General features: G+C 48.2%; 5 protein-coding genes and 2 non-coding genes; 4 read left to right on the forward strand and 3 right to left on the reverse strand.

The window, feature by feature from the left end:
• Window positions 1-74: 74 nt before the first annotated feature.
• CNAG_01979 (transcription initiation factor TFIID subunit 10) lies at window positions 75-3433 on the forward strand. XM_012197132.1 has 7 exons: window positions 75-740; window positions 794-858; window positions 947-1070; window positions 1130-1214; window positions 1282-2816; window positions 2920-3102; window positions 3166-3433. Exons 1-5 carry the CDS (start codon window positions 156-158, stop codon window positions 1287-1289), a joined length of 867 nt encoding a protein of 288 aa, XP_012052522.1. The 5' UTR covers window positions 75-155; the 3' UTR covers window positions 1290-2816; window positions 2920-3102; window positions 3166-3433.
• CNAG_01980 (hypothetical protein) lies at window positions 1496-3303 on the reverse strand (the record flags this gene model as incomplete). Its single annotated transcript, XM_012197496.1, has 4 exons — window positions 1496-2045; window positions 2120-2200; window positions 2514-2589; window positions 3174-3303. The coding sequence occupies 4 exons, from the start codon at window positions 3301-3303 to the stop codon at window positions 1496-1498; spliced, it is 837 nt and encodes a 278-aa protein (XP_012052886.1).
• Window positions 3432-5263, reverse strand: CNAG_01981 (sulfide:quinone oxidoreductase). XM_012197133.1 has 4 exons: window positions 5115-5263; window positions 4745-5059; window positions 3884-4691; window positions 3432-3818 (listed from the first exon to the last, which is right to left on the reverse strand). The coding sequence occupies exons 1-4, from the start codon at window positions 5245-5247 to the stop codon at window positions 3698-3700; spliced, it is 1377 nt and encodes a 458-aa protein (XP_012052523.1). The 5' UTR covers window positions 5248-5263; the 3' UTR covers window positions 3432-3697.
• A 238-nt stretch (window positions 5264-5501) lies between these two features.
• Window positions 5502-8347, forward strand: CNAG_01982 (hypothetical protein). XM_012197134.1 has 6 exons: window positions 5502-6306; window positions 6358-6382; window positions 6435-6465; window positions 6603-7114; window positions 7173-7369; window positions 7427-8347. The coding sequence occupies exons 1-6, from the start codon at window positions 5669-5671 to the stop codon at window positions 8046-8048; spliced, it is 2025 nt and encodes a 674-aa protein (XP_012052524.1). The 5' UTR covers window positions 5502-5668; the 3' UTR covers window positions 8049-8347.
• Window positions 8348-11470: 3123 nt separating this feature from the next.
• Window positions 11471-13080, forward strand: CNAG_13040. Its single transcript, XR_001046304.1, has 2 exons — window positions 11471-12441; window positions 12500-13080. It is a non-coding gene; the product is annotated as a hypothetical RNA (non-coding RNA).
• CNAG_13041 lies at window positions 12458-13084 on the reverse strand. XR_001046305.1 has 2 exons: window positions 12875-13084; window positions 12458-12774 (listed from the first exon to the last, which is right to left on the reverse strand). It is a non-coding gene; the product is annotated as a hypothetical RNA (non-coding RNA).
• A 1325-nt stretch (window positions 13085-14409) lies between these two features.
• CNAG_01983 (cAMP-independent regulatory protein) overlaps window positions 14410-19879 on the forward strand; it is a 6227-nt gene continuing 757 nt past the window's right edge. The window contains exons 1-9 of the mRNA XM_012197497.1: window positions 14410-14860; window positions 15566-15651; window positions 15714-15794; window positions 17059-17129; window positions 17229-17281; window positions 17923-18363; window positions 18415-18741; window positions 18791-18993; window positions 19043-19879. The exon at window positions 19043-19879 is cut by the window's right edge and continues 370 nt beyond it. Of these exons, the coding sequence (XP_012052887.1) occupies window positions 18106-18363; window positions 18415-18741; window positions 18791-18993; window positions 19043-19879 (1625 nt within the window). The 5' untranslated portion in view covers window positions 14410-14860; window positions 15566-15651; window positions 15714-15794; ... (1 more) ...; window positions 17229-17281; window positions 17923-18105. The remainder of the gene's footprint in view (window positions 14861-15565; window positions 15652-15713; window positions 15795-17058; window positions 17130-17228; window positions 17282-17922; window positions 18364-18414; window positions 18742-18790; window positions 18994-19042) is intronic.

The raw sequence follows: 19879 nt of genomic DNA on the forward strand, positions 1-19879 counted from the left end.
GGCCTAAGGGCTGAAGGTTGGCGCGCCTAAATTAGTGTTGGCCGGTCCTGGCTTTGTTCGTTCTTTCGTTCATTCGCAACTCCTAAAACCTCAGTCGACATAATCATCCAGTCTTGATCTCTATTTCTATCTATCCCAATCAAAGATAAGTCAAGATGTCGAATTTCTCGTCGACTGCCAACGCACCTACTCCTCCTCAAGTCCAGCAACAGCAAGTTCAATCCCAGCAACAAGCAGCTCCTAGCCAAAATCAGCCTATGTCTTTTACGCCTGTGTCAGCATCTTCTTCAGTATCCACACCTGTCACTAGTGCTGTCGGAGTGTCCGCGCCGGCTTCTGCATCAATACCTTCTCAGTCTGTTCTCAGCGGATCAACAAGGTCACCAGCTCCTCCCCCTATCTCTGGTAACGTTGATGGCGCTGCAACTCCTGCATCAACATCCACATCGGTTCCAGTACCTAGTGTAAGTGCACCAGGCACACTAGCAGCTATTACATCTGCTTCTATTGCCGCCTCCGTCCCCAATGCCCAATCCAACACATCTGTCCCGATCTCGTCTTCTGGCCCCGCACCTGGACTGGCAGGCAATGCATCGGCTTCGGCCCCAGCTGCTACCCAAACGGAACCGCAGCCTTCAAACCAAGATACTTTTTGGGCAGCGCGTAGGGAGGAGGAGATTGCTCGTCGTGATCGAAGCTTGGCGGAATTGTTGGTTATGTTAGATGGGTATAAGCCTCTTGTTCGTTTATTTCTACTCACCATAAAATGTTTTGGCACTGACGGTCTCTATAGATCCCGGAAGAGGTCACTGAGTACTTCTTACAACGGTCAGGATTCGACTGCTCCGACCCCAGGCTGTATGTTTTTGATTTTCTTCAGCTCAAGCAGCGATTCATGGATTCTGTGTGTTAACTCTTCACTAACGACCCGCTTGACGGTTCATAGAAAGCGGCTCTTATCTCTTGTTGCTCAAAAGTTCATCTCAGACCTTTCAAGGGATGCATTTCACTTCTCAAAACTGAGAGTCAATGGTGCGACGGCTGGTAGAGGTAGACCTGCCGCCGGTGTTGTACGTTTTGTAATTCCTTTATTAAGAGCATTCTCGTTGATTATTTTACGTCTAAACAGGACAGGAACAGAGTCGTTCTGACGATGGACGATCTCAGCCTTGCTCTTGGTGAACATGGAGTCAACCTCAAAGCTCCGGATTATTGTGAGTCCCGAGCTCAGCCATGATTTGGCATTAGAAAAGGGCTAGCGTGCTGATATAACGTGGTTAGATCTGTAAACTCTAGTTTAAATTGTTGTATAGGGCATGTATCCATATTGCACCATTCGCGTCTCGTATCGTCAAAGCTCCTTAAAAATTGTCTATTCTGCCGAAGTACCATTTCTAACTTGAATCATTGAGACGATCTGACTCAGCACCAGCGTATCAGAAAAAGAGACGCTCATTCATACCTGGTACAGTATGTGAGACGACGAGACACAATTTCAATCCAAATGGTCTTCCATTCCCCATGCCTCCAAGCGTCCCCTGGCTTTCAATACACTGCTTATCTCAACACCACTCTCGATATGCTCCCACCAGACTCTTAAAATCGCCACGCTCGTATTTCCCACGGGACTCATTTTTAAATCGATCCCTTCCGACACATACATACTCAACGGCACCGTCTTAGCCTTATTTTCACTTTCGCCTTTCTCAACCACGGACTCGTCCCGGTTAAGCATTTCAGCGAGCTTCTCTAAACATTCTTGATGGGTAAGCACTAATATCACCCCCGAACCTGAGCCACCTCCCAGGCCGGTAGCGACGGAAGAGGATCTCGAGGATGGGCGTCTGGAGAAACCAGGGCGAGGGAGGGCACGGATAAGATCAAAAGGGTTGAGATTGCCAGTTGGGGAGGTGAGGGATAGAGGCGAAGTGGGTGATAGCGGCAGGAGGGGAGAAAGAGGGGAAGTACATGAACAAGGAACGGAGATGGAAGGTGCATGAGTGTTGACAAGCTCAGCCAACCATTCGTGCAGTCTAGCTTTCACACTATTATTATTATCGGAAGAATGAGCAACCAGGAAACTGAGGAAGAATTAATCAGGAACAGAGTAAAGACTTACACATCGCCGTCCTCAGCTTTATGAGCTTGCAGATCATCCTTGACTTCATCCCAACGCTTACCTTCTGCTGTCCCCATGCACCTTGCGTTCAGACGGTTATCAACATGCAGTTGGGCTTTCCTACTAGGCTGTTGGGACAAAATCACCTTTGCTGTCTAAAGTAGGAAGTCCCGCAGGAACAAGATCAGCTTAGATATTTTCCAGCTTTAACACTCGATCTGATGGGCCGAAGATCGGTGAAAGAATGGCAGATGAGGAGGATGAAGGCAGGGGTGAGAGAAAGAAGAAACAACAGAATGGACAGACCTCTTGAGCCCTAGTCAATGGACTAGACCAAGCTTCGGTGAAGGGTACCAGACGGAGATGTTCAGCCAGCTTCTGGGCTTGGACGTACCCTTCAGGTGAGAGAGGGGAGTTAATGGTGCCTTGCACAAGATTGGAATTGTTGCTTTTGCAACCCTCGTCAGGATCTTCAAGTCAGCATCACCGGTACCGGCAGGCATACATCACACACAAATGGTCGTGCTTATACGAGAAGGAGAATTATAAACGTAACGTACAGGCTGGTTTTGCCATGTCGAACGAAGTAGAGCAACATCTTGCCGACAAGCAGGTGCGAAACAGAGCAATGCGTTGGATTTTATGAATGAGTAGTGATAACGCGCTAGTAGTGGTAAATCGAAATATCTCAATTGGTGTAGGCCGAAACTCTTGCTGCCAAGAGTATGTATCTCGCTGATTCTAGATGTGCGGACGCCCATGTGCGAACTTTGTGATGCTTATATACGTCCAATTTCCAGCTTTGCAATGGAAGACCCAAGACATCTTCAAAGATCAGGTCTGCTCACCGGCGATTTTCATAACTGGGCCGATCCTTTGAGATCCAGTCAAGAGATCTCTTCTCTGATATATATCCTTCTCTCTTCTCATTTTTCAATCTCCGAACGCCTTTCACTGCACGTTGGCACCAATCTATTCAAAACGTTTGTTCATTTCTTTTTGTTCATCTAAATAATCTGGGGACTAACCCTTCTTTTCATGGATAGTCACCTACACTTTCTTATGGAGACAGAGACGATCCCTTGTTCGCTCCATACGTCCTTTCCTGGTTGGGAACCATGGAGTCTGTTTTGAAAAATCGGAAGCCTTTCTCTTCCAGGTGGCCATGTGCTCTTTTCCTCCATTTTGGTTGAAACGTCCGAGTAGGCGAAATCGAACGTTTATCGTTTATTGATATATTAGTATATCCGCTGTTGAATGAACCTTGATCAGAGGAAAAATGCAGTGAGTGCAAGAGAAACGAGTCGGAACGAGCAACAAGAAAAAGAAAAGCATGCATCGGCACGATTGCACGATTGTCTATACCACGCCTTCTAAAATCTATCACATCCGTCTCACTTTCCTTCCATCTTCCATTTTTGATCCTTGAAGTATCTATCGTACAACGTTTTACGCCATCTTCAGTTGGCTTTTGAGCGTTTTTATAAAAACATTTTAGATCCACCCTCAGACGGTATGGATGGTTTATATAGAAGTAACGGTAAGAAGGATATGAGGGAAGGAAGAGAGGCGGGTTGTTTACTGAGATTGAGGGAGGTACTGAGGGGGGAAGATAGATCGGGGACCGTACCACTCGCCCTTGAGCATTTTGGAGAAGTAAGCTCGGGGAATGACGTCCTTGGTGAGATGATAGAAGAATCTATAAAAAGGCAATAAGTATTGATTCAAGAATATACCATATGGTAGAATTGGATTTGGACTTACCGGTTAGGAACAGACTGGTCAACAAACTTGCCGAAAGTCTCCTTCCTCTCAGCACCGTACTTGAACTCGGCAAGGAGCAAAGATCCTCGGCCAGTGAATAGAGGACAGGAAGTGTAACCGTCATAGATGGCGTCACCGATTTTGCCAGTCTCCATCAAGGCTACGAGATTGTGGGTGAGGACGGGGGACTGGCCAGTGATGGCGGCGGCAGTCTTGGAGGTAGGGAGAGAGGAAGAGTCACCGAGGGAGAAGACATTTTCATACTTCTTGTGCTGAAGAGTACCCTGGTCGACGTCGACCCATCCGACAGAATCGGCAAGGGGGGATTCCTTGATAGCCTTGAGAGGGCCCATAGGGGGGACGGCATGTAAGAGACCAAATTCTTTCTCAATCTTTTTACCCTTTTCCTCACCAGCGAGGACCTCAAAGACAGCAGTCTTGCTCTCGGGACGGACCTCAACAAGGTTAGTGTTAAACAAGGCATCGATACCCTTCTCCTGTCGGAGAGCGTCGAGAGCCTTGGAGTAATGGGGCACGGAGAACATGGTAGGCATACCAGTGATGAAGGTAGAGTGGTATTTCTGGTTTTGGGACTTCCACCAGTAGTCGGCCATGTAGTTGATTTTTTGGGGAGCACCGGCACACTTGATCACACCGAAGGGTTGGGTGAAGATGGCTTCGCCCTCACCCTTGAAGTTACGGATGAGGTCCCAAGTTTTGTCGACGGTCTCGTAGGAGTAAATGGAGGAGACCTTGCTGTTGGAGGGGTCCGCGAGAGCAGCAGTAAGACCCTTGACGTTGTCCCAGTCTGTATCACAAGTTAACCCTGAGTGCAACATAACATGAACTATAGAGACCTACTAATTTGGAGACCAGCACCGACGATAAGGTAGTCATAGCCAATCTTGCTCCCGTCCGCGAGGACGACCTGGTTGGCTCCAGGCTCAAAGCCGGCAGCGTTCTGAGGGATGTGGGCAAACTGATTGCCGATGAGGGAAGAAACGGGACGCCTGTAAGTCTCCTTGCTGGCAAGACCAGAGCCGACAAGAGTCCATCCGGGCTGATAGTCGTGATTCCTGTTGGCATCGACGATAGCGACGTCGCCGTCAGCGAGGGTCTTGCCCTGAGCCTTGAAGGCGTTGTACACCTGATTGGCCGCGGAAAGACCGGCGGCACCTGCATCGGAATCAGTTGGCATGATTGGTCTTTCCAAACGGGCAACACGACGTACCGGCACCGATAACGACGACCTTGTGCTTGCCGCCAGCAGAGGTAGAGGCGAGACGCGCGAGGGAAGGGATAGACTTGGGGAGAGCAACCATTTTAGCAGGAGAGATGTGAGTATGGATGGAGATGAAATGCATAAAGGTTCACTTCGCGCCACCATTTCGAGATGTGACAGCAGGGGACAGGGATCGGATAGACAAGGACACACTTTTTTCGGAAGAGTTTTCAGCCTGAGCACGCAATCGTTGCCTCCACATTCTCTGAACGCCACGTCACAAAAGATTAAAGACGACGGGAGCAAATTCATGTGGAATGAGGCGTCGTCAGTGGTGGGAGATCTGTTTGTTTATAAATGTTGACGCGTCTCCACAGGGAGGTGGAGATTAATAAGGTTCAATAAAATATAGCCGTAATGGGCCTGGGCCCTGTTGATGCGCGTCAATACATTTTGTTGTGTCTGGATAGCTACTAATTAATCGCTCCATCATCATCGACCGAGTCACCTGCAGTAGTGCGATCGAGTTAACCTAGCTGTATATTTCAACCCCGCTACGGACCATGGACCAGGCCAATGCCCCATCAACCTCACCTATAAATACCCCAGCCACCGTTCTCCATCGTCCAACCCTTGCGAATCCGTCCCAACAGCCGCCACCAGCACCGCCCCTTTCGTCCAGCAATACCGACAAAGAAACTGCCAGCATAATGGGTCTCGTCGCAAGAGGTGGTAAGGAGGTTTGGCGCAGAAGCCTTGGTGCTCTTTGGACCAGTGAGTCCGGGCCCAAAGATGATGGTTCCTCTCGTTCGTCCCGTCGAGCAAGTGTCGATTCCGCCCTTTCCACTGGATCCAGGACCAAGAGCCTACATCGCACTCAGTCCGTTGACACCTCATCCATTCTCTATCCGACACTCACCGTCCATCCTCCACCGGTCCCACACAACATTTTGATAGTCTCCCTTGCCCATGTCCCTTCTGCCCCGCCAACCCTCAGCAATGACGAGCTTTTCCAAATCGTGCTGCGGAGACTGGAGCCTTGGGTTGGCGAAGAGGGCGAGGGCGGATACGTTTTGATTATCCTGTCGGCGGAAGGATTGCTCGGAGGAAAGATGGCATTCGATGTCAAACACAAGGCAGAAGCACGTAAGCTGCCTGGAGTAGCATGGTGGATCTGGAAGTGGAAGCGTCTCCCCCACAAGTAAGTATAAAAGGCCGTTGAATCCTCGCCGTTAGTTAACTTTTGCCCCAGGTACCGAAAGAATGTCAAACGCTTTGTTCGTAATCTGGCTTGTTCTGCGTAGCCCTGATTGATTTGTGTTCATATAGTACATTGTCCATCCATCCTATTTCACTCGCTGTAAGTTGATATTTCCGCTACCCCCTACTTCATTTGTCCCCAATCCGAAGCAACTTTCATCAAGTTAAAGCTTGTGGGATATGGCTCCGCTCCTCATTTCACCTCTTGTTAAGTACTTCGCTAAAATTATCACCTAGCTCTCCTCCCATTTATAGTACCTCTGCTCTCGCCCAAATCCTATTCCAAACTCTACCCTGTCCCGTCCCTGTTGGCGCTCTACTACGAGCACGGGGTCACACTCAAAGGCATCGACATCACTCTCCCAGTGCTCGAAGCCGAATCCCAAGCCCTCAAAGACGACCCCGAACTCCTCTCGTTCGCCCTCACTCTTTCTCAAGTCCCGTTAGGAGAAGACTCGAGACCAATGTTCAAGCGGTCATCTAATAGTCAGAGTTCCTCCCTTTGGGGTTTCCAGGCCCTTTCCTCAGTGGTTAGTACCGCGGCGTCTTACGTCGGCCTCCCCCGTACTAGCTTCAACGACGCTGCTGAGCGCCGCAGGGTCGTTGCGAGTGAAGGCTACTGGAAGCGGGACTTGACTGCTTTGGTGGACGAATGCGGTGGTAAGGTCCCTCCTCTTTTGCTCTCCTTGGGTAAAGTGATCTTGAGTGCGGGCATTTCCACCGAAGGGATCTTCAGGAGGGCTCCCCACGTAAGCTTTTCATTCTACATATCGTATGTTAGAGCCTATAACACTGACTTTGCTTTAGTCACGCCACTTGGAGCCCCTTGTCGCCTTACTCGCTCTCCCTCTTGAAGATCAGGGAAACCCCTCCTGGTCCCAGCTGGCCCTCGCGGATCCTCTGTTGCCCCCCAAGATTCTCTGCAAGTTCCTTGCCGAGCTTGCTTCTCCCATCCTCCGATCCGAGCTCTACGACGTGATCCGTTCCATCGTAGAGCCTGGCGAGTAGGTCATCTCTTGTTTATCTTTGGGCCTTCATACACTAACCAAACCTCCATTTAGCATCAAGGAACGCCTCTTCCCCCGCCTTCCCCCTTCCCACATTGTCATCCTCCACTGCGTGATTTACATCCTCCATCGCCTGACCGCATTCAAGGATTCCACCAAGATGAACGCCCTCAACTTGGCCATCGTCGTCGCGCCCACTCTCATCTCTGGTCCTGACCGGCTTGAGGACGCCAGTATGTGTCTCGAGCCTGGCAAGAAGCTCCCTTTGGCGATGCTCGTGGCGGCGGGCAAGGCCCCGGAGGAGAGCATCAAGGGTAAGGAGGTAGAGATGTCAGGTCAGGGGACAGTAGTGGGGATGCTGGAGTTGTGGATTAGAGAGTACCCCTACGTCTCCGGCGACCTCGTTCCCGAGAGGATGGTCTGCCCTGTCTCTTCTGCTGGCGTTGCGGCTGCTGCCAAGCGAAAAGAGGCGGGCGAGCACCAATCGATTTGGGAGAGGGAGTCTTATCCCAAGGCGAGAAAGCGGAGGAGTGGTTCCGTGAGGAATTCTTTCCTAGGTACCTTATTCGCTGGGTCTGGTGGGAACAAGGAGGGCAATGGGATGGGGGAGGTGGTCGAGGTTCGGGAGGGTATTGTCGGTGGTCCATCTTCTGGCTCTGGTTCTTCTCCTGGTTAAACTTCCCCGATTCTGTGGTCTGACAATTGGACATTTTTCTTTCCCGTCTTTTGTTTTCCTTTCATCTTTCTTCGTCTTTTCTCCTTCTCTGTGGGCATTTTCATCGTCATCAATCATCAATGCGCTTCCTTGTATGTACTCAGTAATATAGTCTTGGAAAACTTGTTGTAGGCGTAACATTCTTGGCCATAATCTGTAATTATATTCTGCTATTTGGGCGTGTAATATACATGACCTTCATGCACACTGATGTTGATTGAACGATAGGAAGTTAAATGATATATGATATATGTACAGCAGTCTGACGTACAAGACGTCATATCATCCTCCCCGCGAGCATGTGTTCTTTCTTGCCCTCGTCCATGGGTCCTTATTCACGTCCACCAGCCTTTTTCAAGAGAATTAAAATGCAGACCAGTCCTCAAATAATGAGAATGTGTACTAATTCAAAGAAGTAGGAAGGATGGAGTTAAGATGAGGGTGTGAGTTAGTAAGGCGCTAGTAGACTGAATTTCTGCTCCATGGGGGCTATTAAATGCTGAACGAAGATCGTAGCTGCGATTGCGGTTACAATCAAGTATGATGATGGCTATCTGCTCTTTAAATTTCGGACTTCATGCTTTGTCCATTTTTTAATACTGCACAAAATGAGAAATGAAAACATGAAAAAAGTGATGAAGAGAGTTGACTTCCTCATTAAGTTGTCATCACCAGGTGTTTCGTTATTACACACCTGTTCGGTCTTTCGTTCACATCATTGGCCATAGATAACCTGTTCATCGATGATCTACGAACAGCCGTTTATGGTATACTACGTACAGCCGGTAATTTGTGGTCGATCATCAGCGGTCGATAATCATCAAACAATCGTCAATCATCAGTAGTCATAAGCGCGGAGGTACTCGGGAAGAAGTATATGTCGGCAACACATCGGCATAGAGCGATCCACCTACGGTCGCCTATTCCATTAAGCTCTTCATTATTCATCATTATTGGTCTCTATTGGTTAATAATCTAAGGTTGATCGCCGCCGATTGTTGCTCTTGTGATCATGCCGTGTCTTTTTTCTCTCTCCTTCTGTCTTCTGTTGTTCTCCCATCTTCTTCACTTTTCTTGGCTTCATCTATTTTGCCGGCAAACCGTAAGTCCTCATGACCACTGATCGAGACAGCATGAAGCATGCTGCATCTTGTAATATGTGGTAGATGATGGCCGTCGGCTTCGTGCCTCGTGCTTCCTAATCTGGCCAAGTGCATCGCATGCGCGCATCATAAGACTTAGTTGATCGTCGAAGATCTCGAGGGATCAGGAAAAAAGAAGACCTGCTGCGGCTACCCGCGACCGACCCGCGACCGAAGAATGGGCTACGGAGACGGAGACAAGCGATTGTACGTTATCGCCGCATATCAGAGATCAGAGATCGGCGTTTTTATCAGATTGTTCAATTTACGTACCCCGTCCGAGGAGACGCAACAAGGTTGAGAGTTGAGAAAGCTGACGGCTGAGAGGATGAAAACCTGATCTGCTCTGTCAGTCGAAGTAATGTGACATTCCATCCTTTGTCGTAAATGCCAAGTATGGAATGTCACGTGCGAGAGAATGAAGAGACCATTGTTGCCGCAACTCCGTCTTAAGTTTTATCGATCTTCCGTCTCATGCATGAACAGGCGTCGTCACTGCGCGCTCTTTGACTCCCAGCAAGTAGCGATCATCGTCGATCAAGCAAGTTCAGATTGAAGGGGGTTCTCATGACCAAAACTAGCAAACCGCCAGCGGCCAATGCCTCATAACTCAAAGTAGCGGTTACGGTCAGTTATGTGTTATCGGCCATAGTAATTTGTACACAGCGCTCATCATCATCGATCTGTATGCGAATCATCCTTCAGGCTCCAGTTTGCTACTAAAGACCTTAGGTAGAGTACTTGGTCTCATAGCGAACGAAAGATGTTGTAAACACAAACTTAACTCACACGTACAACGAAGTTAGGACATAATATCTTCTGCTGAATGCCGTGGTACAATTTAAAGTCACTCTATGCCTTATTGTTAAATGTGGGCAAATGACAGGAAAACAAAGGCCTGGGATGCGAGGATTTGCCATGCCCTCTACAATCCTGTACACGGTTTAGCCTAGATCAACAGGTGTAAGTGCGTGCCGGTCGAGATAAGTGGTTGTGCAGCGTGCGGTTGGTCTGGTAGTTGATGAGTTGTCCTTCGGGCGTCGAATCCAATGTGTCGCATGGGTGTATAATGGGCCTTTACTGTTGAGTGATTCATGGCACCGGATGGTATCGAAAGGTCTGAGAAGAAGAGATTCAGTACGAAGAAAGGATAGAAGAACGAAGCCACACGCGCAAGACTCTCCACAAACCACAAACGCAACTGCATAGAAACACCCCTTGAAACTAGCTCAGACTCTTTGCTACGGTAGCGTTGCTCATATCCTTGAAGGAAACAACACTACGGCTTCCGATAATACTGTAACAGTTCGACATTTTAGGTTGTACTCTGCACTGCGTCTTCAAATTTGTGGTGGCACTCCTCGCACTTCATCACAAGAAGATCGTGGCAGCACAAGTGGTGCCCGGCCTGCGATACTGATTGCATTCTCACGTATGGGATTCATTGCCGCCGGAAATACCAGAGAGACCCCAAAATATGAAGTTAGACCTCGTTACTCGATGACTCACAATTTGAAGGCCCCCTGGTGGCTACATTTGAGCGCTTTCGTTTTCAAAAATAATGCAACAAAAGGGGTAAGCAACGAGGACAAAGGCTCCAAGAAGAACGATTCCAGGTGGTATGACGTCGATGATCGACAGCCGCGGAAGGAGAGTGTATGAGGAGAAGAGACACGGTCATTAAGGCTATCTAGGCTTCATAGTTCAAGGATAAAAAAGGACAAGGCAAGTGTACACTTTAGCATGCAATTAGTTAGCGTCGATTAGAACATCTTTAGAACATAGAGACTAATATATGCCTGCACGGTATTAAACGCCGCAATTGCATATGACGATGACACTTGTGGTCCTTGCTGCTTGCCAGTGCGCTTCATATTTCCTTGTATCACAGGTATATTATTATCATCCTGCACCATGCTTGCCGCCTGCCACTAGGTTATTGGGCACGTGGTTTGCCTCTTGAACCTTGATTGTTGGTACGATTATTGACTGAGAGCATACAATACTAAGCAAGTAATCCAGACTGTGACCATTTTTATAAATTGCGGCTGTTGAATCAATTGCTGGTGTAAATCACCGTTCGCTGTGTACAAAGAAGAAGAACGGGCAGGCAGGTGATGAGGTATTGCGTATGTTTTGGAGCTTGGATGTCACGTTGTCTTTCCCATGACGACATGCTTACAAATCCGCCCTTGAGGGAAAAGGGATTATTAAGCCTTCATGTGTTGAAGATCTTGTGGGCGAGTACTTTATCATAGATCTATCACTTGAGTACTGTACTAAAACGTATAGCCATAAAAAAGCGTGGCGCGACTCAGCAACAAGGCATCACCACCTCGATGGACGATGAAGTTCAAACTTGTATTTTCTGGTACAATTTTAAGTCTTATTACCAATCGTGAAATGTGCTGCGTGTGTGGCGTCAGACCCCCGTAACTGCCATTTCGTACCCCACTACTAGTTGATAAAGGACAGGCTGTTGCGAGTGTCGTATAATTACGAAGCTGTCAGCCGTGGACAGAACGTTAAAACCACGATGTTCCTGGGCGGTCTTTGGTTGGCAGACGGTATTTGGTGGTGCGTCGATCAATCTTCCAAGATGATAAATGAACGTGGAGATATAATCGCGTAAGAGGAAAGAGTCGATTGTCGAGTGCGTAATTCAAAGCTGTTGCGTTACCTTTGTAAAAGTTGCTCCGACATACGTATCGGGGTTTTTCTGTTAATCGGAGATGCCATTGAAGTTACAAAAAAGGGTGCAAAAAATGGGCAGACGGTAGGGGACGGAGCAAGGAATGATGGCGTCGTACTGTAACAGATCGTGGTAAGTCAGATAGAAACGGTAGGAGATAGAAGGAAGAATAGGTGGCGGAAGCTTTAACCCGAATTCGGAGTGTTCTACTGGCAATAAAGAAAATATAATGAAGCAGCAAGCGGCGGATCGTAACTCGTTGTACCTGTGAGTCTGTCACCCAGTCGCCAACTAAGCCACAGTGTAGTGTCACCCGCCGCGGTTTTTGGCATTTTCCCCTGAGCATCTTCTTTCATCTCTCTTGCCGGCGTCCGTTTTTCCCATCCCCAATCTAGGGCCCCAGGACGTCTTCTTCGGTGAACTCGAATAGAGAATAGACAATCCTCGGCCCTTAGTGCTGGATCTCTCTAAGGTGGGGTGATGAGGCAGGTAATCGGTGGTGTAGGTAAGACCGGTAAACGTATGTAGTAAAGATTGAGATATATATCTAATACATAAGAAAATTGATCCTTCTATAGGAGATCTTTAAAAGGGTATGGAGAGGTCTTTATACAATTCAGCGTGCTCTCTATTCGGTCTGTCTCCCTTTCCTTCAACTTCTTTCGTCCTTCGACCAGCATCCTTCCTTAATGTTGGGACTCTTCTACTGATCGTCTTGCCAAGATACTATGGTAGAATGCGGCATCATGCTTTGTAGAAAGCTTATCCCCGAGAGCGAGATACATAGCAAATGGCTGAGGGAGGATAAGCAGGAGAAACTCCGAAGACCACTAATAAACCAGAAGACTGCATCCTGAAGGCAGGAAGCGAAGAGCAGAGAGGAGATAGGAAGGAGGTAGGAAGAGATTAGAATTCTTCACATTAGAAGTAACTACCATGGTACAAATACATACTGTACTGTACAGTATCTCGCGGACTTCTGGACCTTTTTGATCTCTTTCTTTCACTCAATATCCGACGACTTCCACAACCCACAACAAGCGATGATCGATGATGGCGACACAATAAGCCGTTGTTCGATTCAAGTCGTGGGTTGTAATACAGTCAGGAAAAGTAAAGGGAGTACGACTGGATGCGGCCTGGCCAAGGAAGAAAAGAACAAGAAAAAATGGAAACGAAACGAAAAAAAGAAACACAAGTGGGTTAACGAAGAAAAACGCGAATGGAAAGGAACGCGAAACCGCCCGATGGCGTACAGTTGACGATCAAGCGACGGTGTTGGGCGAGGCCGTTGTTATGCCGCCCTATCTCCTGTTGTTTGCATGTAAGAGACGTGGTATGCGTACTATGTAGCGAACAAGGGCCACCTAGCTAGAAATGCATAGTCTGTAGTACGTAGTACATGATTCTGTCAACTATTATTAGTAATCATTTTCGATTCAATGGCAGCAGCTTTTACAAGTTTCGATGCACTTGGAAAATACTCCTTTTCTTGACTGCGAGCCCAAGTATGAAAAAACAAAGCATAGTCGATAAGCGGTCAGGTGCAAGGTGCCAGTATGCCATTGTCCATGATGAAAGACGAACAAGGGCTCAGGAGTCAGGAACGTAACTGTGCGCCCAGCTCTGACCACAAAAATCACGAATCTCGAAAAAGGAGTAAGAGGAACACCAGCGAAGCAGTCAGGAACGGTGGAGATAAATGAGAAAGGGTCTGCTACTCAGGGCGGGCGTTCTATAGAGCCCTAAAATCAATGGGACCTGAAATGCGGAGCGGGGGCGGAGTGGAGTGGAGTGGGATGGGCAGGTGGGCCCGAAGCTGATTAAAAAGGGATGAAAACAGTGAAGTGGTAAAAGTAGATAGTCTGGCCGTTAGGTGCAGCGTTGGACGGGACAGCGGAACACGCATGGAACACCGAAACTGTCGAGAATTGTTGTTTTGAAGGTGGATACTAATAATACGCGGCCAGTCGCTGATTGCTTCTTGAGCCGGCTGTGAAAAGCCAAGGATGATCATGGTGGGGAAGGAGGGAAACCAACAGCAGGTGACTGAGGGGCAGGAGTTAGTAGACAGAAAGAAGACTGATTATGGCTTAGCTCCCTATGTAAGCCATGATGACGAGCAAAATTTGCAATGGATGGTAGCATGATGCTTGGTTATCTCTCTGCCTGTTGCGTTAAACCATACATTCTGCCTAGCTTGTTGTACTAGTTCCTGCTTTGATATCTGATGTATTAGGATGCTGGTTGCCAGACTTATCCGCCCCTGAAATTGGTACCTCCATATTCGACCCTCCACCCTTTTGGGCCGATACCCTACGGCGACGGAGAAAATGGGAAATCTAGCTTCATCTTAGTGCTCAAGTGTCGTAATCAGGACGTTCGTTTCGTTCCAGCATTCCAGCGCATCGGCAGGCAACGGCATACCCCAATAAATCACTCTTCTATTTCGATAATCCCATTTCTCACAGTTGTAATTAATTTTGCAGCTTAATCTCCTATATACAACGTATCTCATAATCATCATCATCTGGCCTGACATTTGCCATTCTGTGGATTTATATACTAGACGCCACACTTGGCAGACCATACATCCGGTCCCCCTTTCATTCTTATCCGCCTTTTATCAGCACCGCGTCGAGTTCGGCCTAGAGCGACTCATTTCAAGGATCCAAGTCATCAACACCAATTTACAATATCCGTCATCCATCACCTTCAGATAGTGACGAGATCCCCAATTCGGCTGTCTTACACAAGCGGTAACCTCCCATCCAAGCTTCTACGACCTCGTATTTGTCGCTGGTCGCATCTGTTCTCTATTCTCCTCCCAACATTCCCATACCATTCCCTTGTCTCCCTGATCCCCAACTTATCAGGCATTTGTCGATATTGTGAGCGAAGATTAGCGGTGCGAATATCTTAATTGGTGAAGAAGTCAGGTACGTAATTCAAGGCTCTATTTATCCATTCCTTTGACTGTGTTATGACATGTGGATTGTGTTTGCTGGTTTTTCTGTTTGCCGATTGTTATGGCATTGGCAGGAACTCGAGGAAGGCTGGCGTCACTCATCATCGGGATGCCATTTCTACGCCAAGTATTACGGCCATATCGTTGAGATAGATACCGTAATCTGAGAATTATTATTCTGTTATCATGGGGTATTCTCCAAGACATCCGTGCAAAGCTTTTTCCAGCTGGATGCTTTGGGGGTTTTTATCCTCCCTTTTATATCCTCTTCTCTCCTATCCCTTCCGCCCATCCCTCCTTTTATGTTATGGAAAGCAAAAGCATGGATTTCAACCCATCCTTCGCCGTTCGTTTCCTTTATCGGCCCCTTCACGTCTTTGGTTTGGGCGGCAGCGCTCAAGCCTAAGACCTGACCTCCATTATACTGTTGCGGGCGCTTACTAGCCGGCCGACATGCTGAGCTGGAAGAGAAAGCATTGTTGTTTGGCGTGTAGCAAGAAGTTGCCGATAGAGAGCTGCAAAACAAAAAGGACAGGACGGGTGAATTGTCTAGCGGCCTCTTATGGATTTAAACCTCGAGAGCCGGCGACTATCTCGTGGTGTTCTCTTTGTTTTATCTACCCTTATTCCTGTATATCTTTGTAAAGACTGTAACTGATCGACATCGACTACCTAGTTGTACTACGTTCTGCATAAAGAAAATTGTGTACATCGTATCTGTGACCTGCGAAGATCGTCATCCGGACCTGGCAACAGAGAGCAGTACGTGAATGATGCTGCTTATTGTCTAATTGGAAGTGCACCGCATGCTAACAGCGTACCAGACATCATTTGTTGTATACGGAAACTTGAAGTAAACGTTTTGACCGGTGTGCGAGGTTTTCGGAGCCTCGTATATCTCGATCGTGAGTACAGGTCATCCATCTCTATCTGCACGCATTTCTCGCGCTTTGTTTGTTTCGATGGTATGAAAGTGGTCCAAGCGTGCAGATCCACGTCGAGGCCAGCTGAGAGAATGTTAACATCATCTCCGCTATGGCAAGACGCATGGACGCGTGTTTGTTGTAGAGAAGCTTAGTGCTCAGCTGTAACTGGGAACCAGCGCTTGGATGGCGATGCCATCATGGTCTGACCGATGAAGGCTAGGGCCACGGTTAGGTCCAGCAAGACTGGCAATCAGCTTTTTTCAGGTCTACTTTCAATTTTTCAGCGCTATTTTCTTGTTTCGGTGATATGAACGTGGGCGTGGATGATATCCATCACCTCCCGATCATCCAATACTGGCGTAATTCGTTCGCTATAATATAGTCTTCAGCAATAAGCTGAGAAGTTTCTCCTTTCCTATACTCTGCACGTTCGTTTAATTGAGCCGTCTTTCTTCGGTCTCGTCTTTGCCATCCACGATTTTTTCCATATATCGTTGTTCTAGTCATCCCAAGAAATCCGGATGCTTTTCACGATGCTATATTTGGAGTGGAGGAGGTGGAGACTGATGGACCTTGCCGAGGCGAGTGCCTGTGTCCGGTATATCCTTTGTTTTGAAAGGGAGTCAGTCATTCAGTGCATATAGTACCACAGATCCGTTATCCTCCAGGTCTTTGGCTTGGAGGCCGGGCGCTGGTTCTTACTGTGATAGTCTCGGTGTTGAATCTGGAGCGCATGACTTTTGAAGTATCGTTCGGCGGCAGTTGATTTTTTGAGAGCTTTCGGGTCAAAAGCAGGTTATGACGGGAACAGGATCAGTCACGCTGGTACTGGCTAGTCTGTAGCCTGGCTAATCACTTTACCGCGCGCATACTCCCTTAGCCATCAATAGCACGTACGTGCAGAATTGATCTCGATGTACACCTTCCGTCTTTTTTTTTTTTATCTTGAGCTTCTCCTTCCTATCTTCTTATCATTATAGGCTACATTCCCGTTTCATTTTCCTGTTGCGTCTGTGGCTCTTTGTGCTATACCCGTGACGTTCCACGATCTGTACGTTATATTCTCGTAACAGAGATCCATGGGCATCAAGCCGCATTTCAGTTACCAGCGCCTTGTATACGAGGGCGCACGGTGTTTTTTGAGATCCTTCTTTTCCTATAATCGATCTGGTTTTTTTTGTTCTTCTGATTGATTTTATTCGCATATAATTGGGACAATGAAGCTGACATGTTGCTGCCTCAGTTCCGACGAAGCACGACCGGTTACTTCAAGGGGAAGCTTTATAATAGCAAGACAACCGCGAATTGTAATAGGTAAGTTAACTTCGATTGTTCTTTTGACCATTACTCCGCAGCGTCCAGCTGATTTGTCTCTTTTGCTGTTTCGTCTTGTATGATATCGTTCTTAATTAGACAAAACACCACACCAAGGAATCTGTGCCGAGTATTTTTCTGTACAATAAGAGGTGAGTGCTTGCGACCTCCTCTTGGTCCCTTTACAGTTGTCAGCCCCCATTCAAGAGCTTGTTCGTCGTATTCCGCCGACGATATTTGTGTGGTTCCACCTCTATATTTATTTTCGTTCTTTAGTTTTCCGGTCGATTTAGTACATTGCCTATCTCTGAGCGCTCAGGCGGCGCGAAAATCTTGATAGGATATTTGCTGGAATAGAAAATCAAACTTTGAACTTTATGGGGACTTGTCCCTGAGAGTGCCGGGTTTGGAAAGTGCCGGGTTTTATCGCATCCTGCATCTCAGCCGCGGATACGCGGTTCTTTCCTTTTTTTTCTTTCACCCTGCAGCCTCGGGCCCTTTGCGCTCGTTGTTCGCTCTTCGGCTATCTGCACGTGCCACTGCGGGAGGCTTGTTTGCAAGAGCAAAGAGCGCGTTGTGTATGGACGACTGGGTCCGGTGGCAACGGCTATCTGAGGTTATAATATGTCGTGTTGATGGCGAGCGGCAATGTAAGATGGTGCGGTTGTCACCTTTTTGTTGCTTCTCAACAATTTTTCTTTCACCTTCTTACCCTTGCTTAGCTGTTCCTTTTGGGCCCGGGCTCTCAGCTTATGTTTGCTTGTCGGCTGTCACAATTGCTGACAAGGTTTAGATATTTTTCGTCGCACTTCACTCCCCATTCTACGGAAAGATCATCCCGCATCCCTTTTTTGAGATCAACAACCGCAGGCCATTTTGCTACCCTTCTTCAATATCTCATCAAGCGTTGATCCTCCTCTATTACACTGCATAACTATTTTCCCACCGTTATCCTTCCCGACAAATTCCATTCAGCATGTCCGCTCCACCCAGTCCACCATGCAACCTCGATCCCCCCTTCCGGGGATACATCGAGACTACTTTTGACGCGTTACTTGTGTTTGAGGCTGCTAGGCGAGGGATGATCCCTCGAGTCACGAGGAGATTGATAGAGCGGGAGCGAGCGATGGTCCAGTCCGGAGCAGTATTTGTGTTTGACGAGCATGAGAGTGGTATCAAGCGATGGACAGATGGGTTGGTTTGGAGTCCAAGTAGAATCTTGAACAACTTCCTTGTGAGTCAGCTCTCCTTGTCAATATAGAACTCATCGCTGAATGTTATTCAGGTGTACCGCGAGACCGACAAGCGATCTGCCAACGCCAAGAACTCTGGCTCTCCAACCACTCAAACATCTCCCCAGAACTCCTCATCGGCTCTCAGCAAGTCTGTTGGCTCTTCAAGATCCGATGCTCAGTCAGATATTTCAAGCAACAATGTTGGATCCGATTCTACGACGGGCATGATCGATCCTCCACCCTTGGGACAGGGAGCATTGGCTAGGCCTAGGAGTGCGAGTGAGGGTGGCGGTTCGATTGATCGGTTGAAGGAGAGGCAGCTTGTGGGGAGTTTGACGAATAGCTACAAGTTTAAAGAGAACGGTTTGGTTAAGAAGGTGAGTCAAGTTATTTCGCATTGTATCATGAGCTGACCGGTAGCAATAGACCATGTCTGTGTCTGTCAATGGCTTCGCCCAGCATGTTGTTTCGTATTACGCGATCGATGATGTTATCTCTGGCAAGCTTCGAACACCATCATCCATCCCAGAACTTGCTTCTTTGGAGATCAGCCCTGAATATTTGCACAAGCAAAACTTCAGGTTTCCTCCGCAAGTAGAGGTTGGTCCTGATGGTATCCCTCGATACAGGTGAGTAAACGTACTGATGCGCCTGTGCCAGACGCTAATTCACTTTTAGGGGCGAACCCGAAGAACCCCAATCTCCTCATACCCCCGCCAGCAATTACTCCTTCCAGACTTTTCACCAACAGCAGCAACAACCTCCATCGACTACTAACGAGTACTACGAAGTCCCTTCTTACAATGCTGGTTCTATCCCGGCTCATCAACAGATGCACCGCATGGAGTCCCCCCGCAATCGACCAGTGACCGTCCCTATGCCTATACCTCTTCCTTCCCCTGCGCATTCCATTCAAGGGTCATCGTATATGGGTCCCGGAAGTGCCGGATCAGGGTTTTACGAGTCCCCATCAGTTAACGGTATGCATTACGCCCCGCCACTTGTTCGACAGAGCTCTTCTAGCAGTGTGACAAGCTCAACGTCGGCGATCCGCCCTGGGAGCTCGGCTAACCGTCGGTACGCACCTTATGGTGGTGGACCAGCAAACGGGGGAAACAGAGGTTCAACTGGGTCCATGCAATATCAACACGGTCACCAGCGCCGACAATCTGGATCCGACTCTCAAGACAGTCCTTACCCTATTGACGGCAACAACCCAGCTAGCTACGATGTAAAGCCCACCATTGCCCCTTATTATACCGGTCCTCCTTCTGGCGGGTCTGGTACATTCACAATCTATCCCCCCGAGAATGCTTCTATCGAAGCGCCGATGACGTCGCCCACATACGCTTCAGCTGGGTACGGCCCGTGGCAGCCTATGCACCCTTCGCAAAATACGCGTCTTATGCCTGCGCGACACGATTATGCCGCTGGACCGCCTTCTATCGCTCTCGGTCCTCCTCCACCTGGACATGGCCACATGCACGAAGCACCTTCGTCAGCAGGCAGCGGGTC

The sequence above is a fragment of the Cryptococcus neoformans genome, chromosome 11 (assembly GCF_000149245.1).
Source record: "Cryptococcus neoformans var. grubii H99 chromosome 11, complete sequence".
NCBI lineage: Eukaryota > Fungi > Basidiomycota > Tremellomycetes > Tremellales > Cryptococcaceae > Cryptococcus > Cryptococcus neoformans.

Coding starts and splice junctions, on each gene's coding strand:
- CNAG_01979 (XM_012197132.1), top strand. CDS start 156: ATGTCGAATTTCTCGTCGACTGCCAACGCACCTACTCCTCCTCAAGTC. Junction 859..946: donor GACTGCTCCGACCCCAGGCT/GTATGTTTTTGA, acceptor GACGGTTCATAG/AAAGCGGCTCTTATCTCTTG. Junction 1,071..1,129: donor GTAGACCTGCCGCCGGTGTT/GTACGTTTTGTA, acceptor ACGTCTAAACAG/GACAGGAACAGAGTCGTTCT.
- CNAG_01981 (XM_012197133.1), bottom strand. CDS start 5,247: ATGCATTTCATCTCCATCCATACTCACATCTCTCCTGCTAAAATGGTT. Junction 5,060..5,114: donor GGTCGTCGTTATCGGTGCCG/GTACGTCGTGTT, acceptor ATTCCGATGCAG/GTGCCGCCGGTCTTTCCGCG. Junction 4,692..4,744: donor CGGTGCTGGTCTCCAAATTA/GTAGGTCTCTAT, acceptor CTTGTGATACAG/ACTGGGACAACGTCAAGGGT.
- CNAG_01982 (XM_012197134.1), top strand. CDS start 5,669: ATGGACCAGGCCAATGCCCCATCAACCTCACCTATAAATACCCCAGCC. Junction 6,307..6,357: donor TGGAAGCGTCTCCCCCACAA/GTAAGTATAAAA, acceptor CTTTTGCCCCAG/GTACCGAAAGAATGTCAAAC. Junction 6,466..6,602: donor TCCATCCTATTTCACTCGCT/GTAAGTTGATAT, acceptor ATTATCACCTAG/CTCTCCTCCCATTTATAGTA.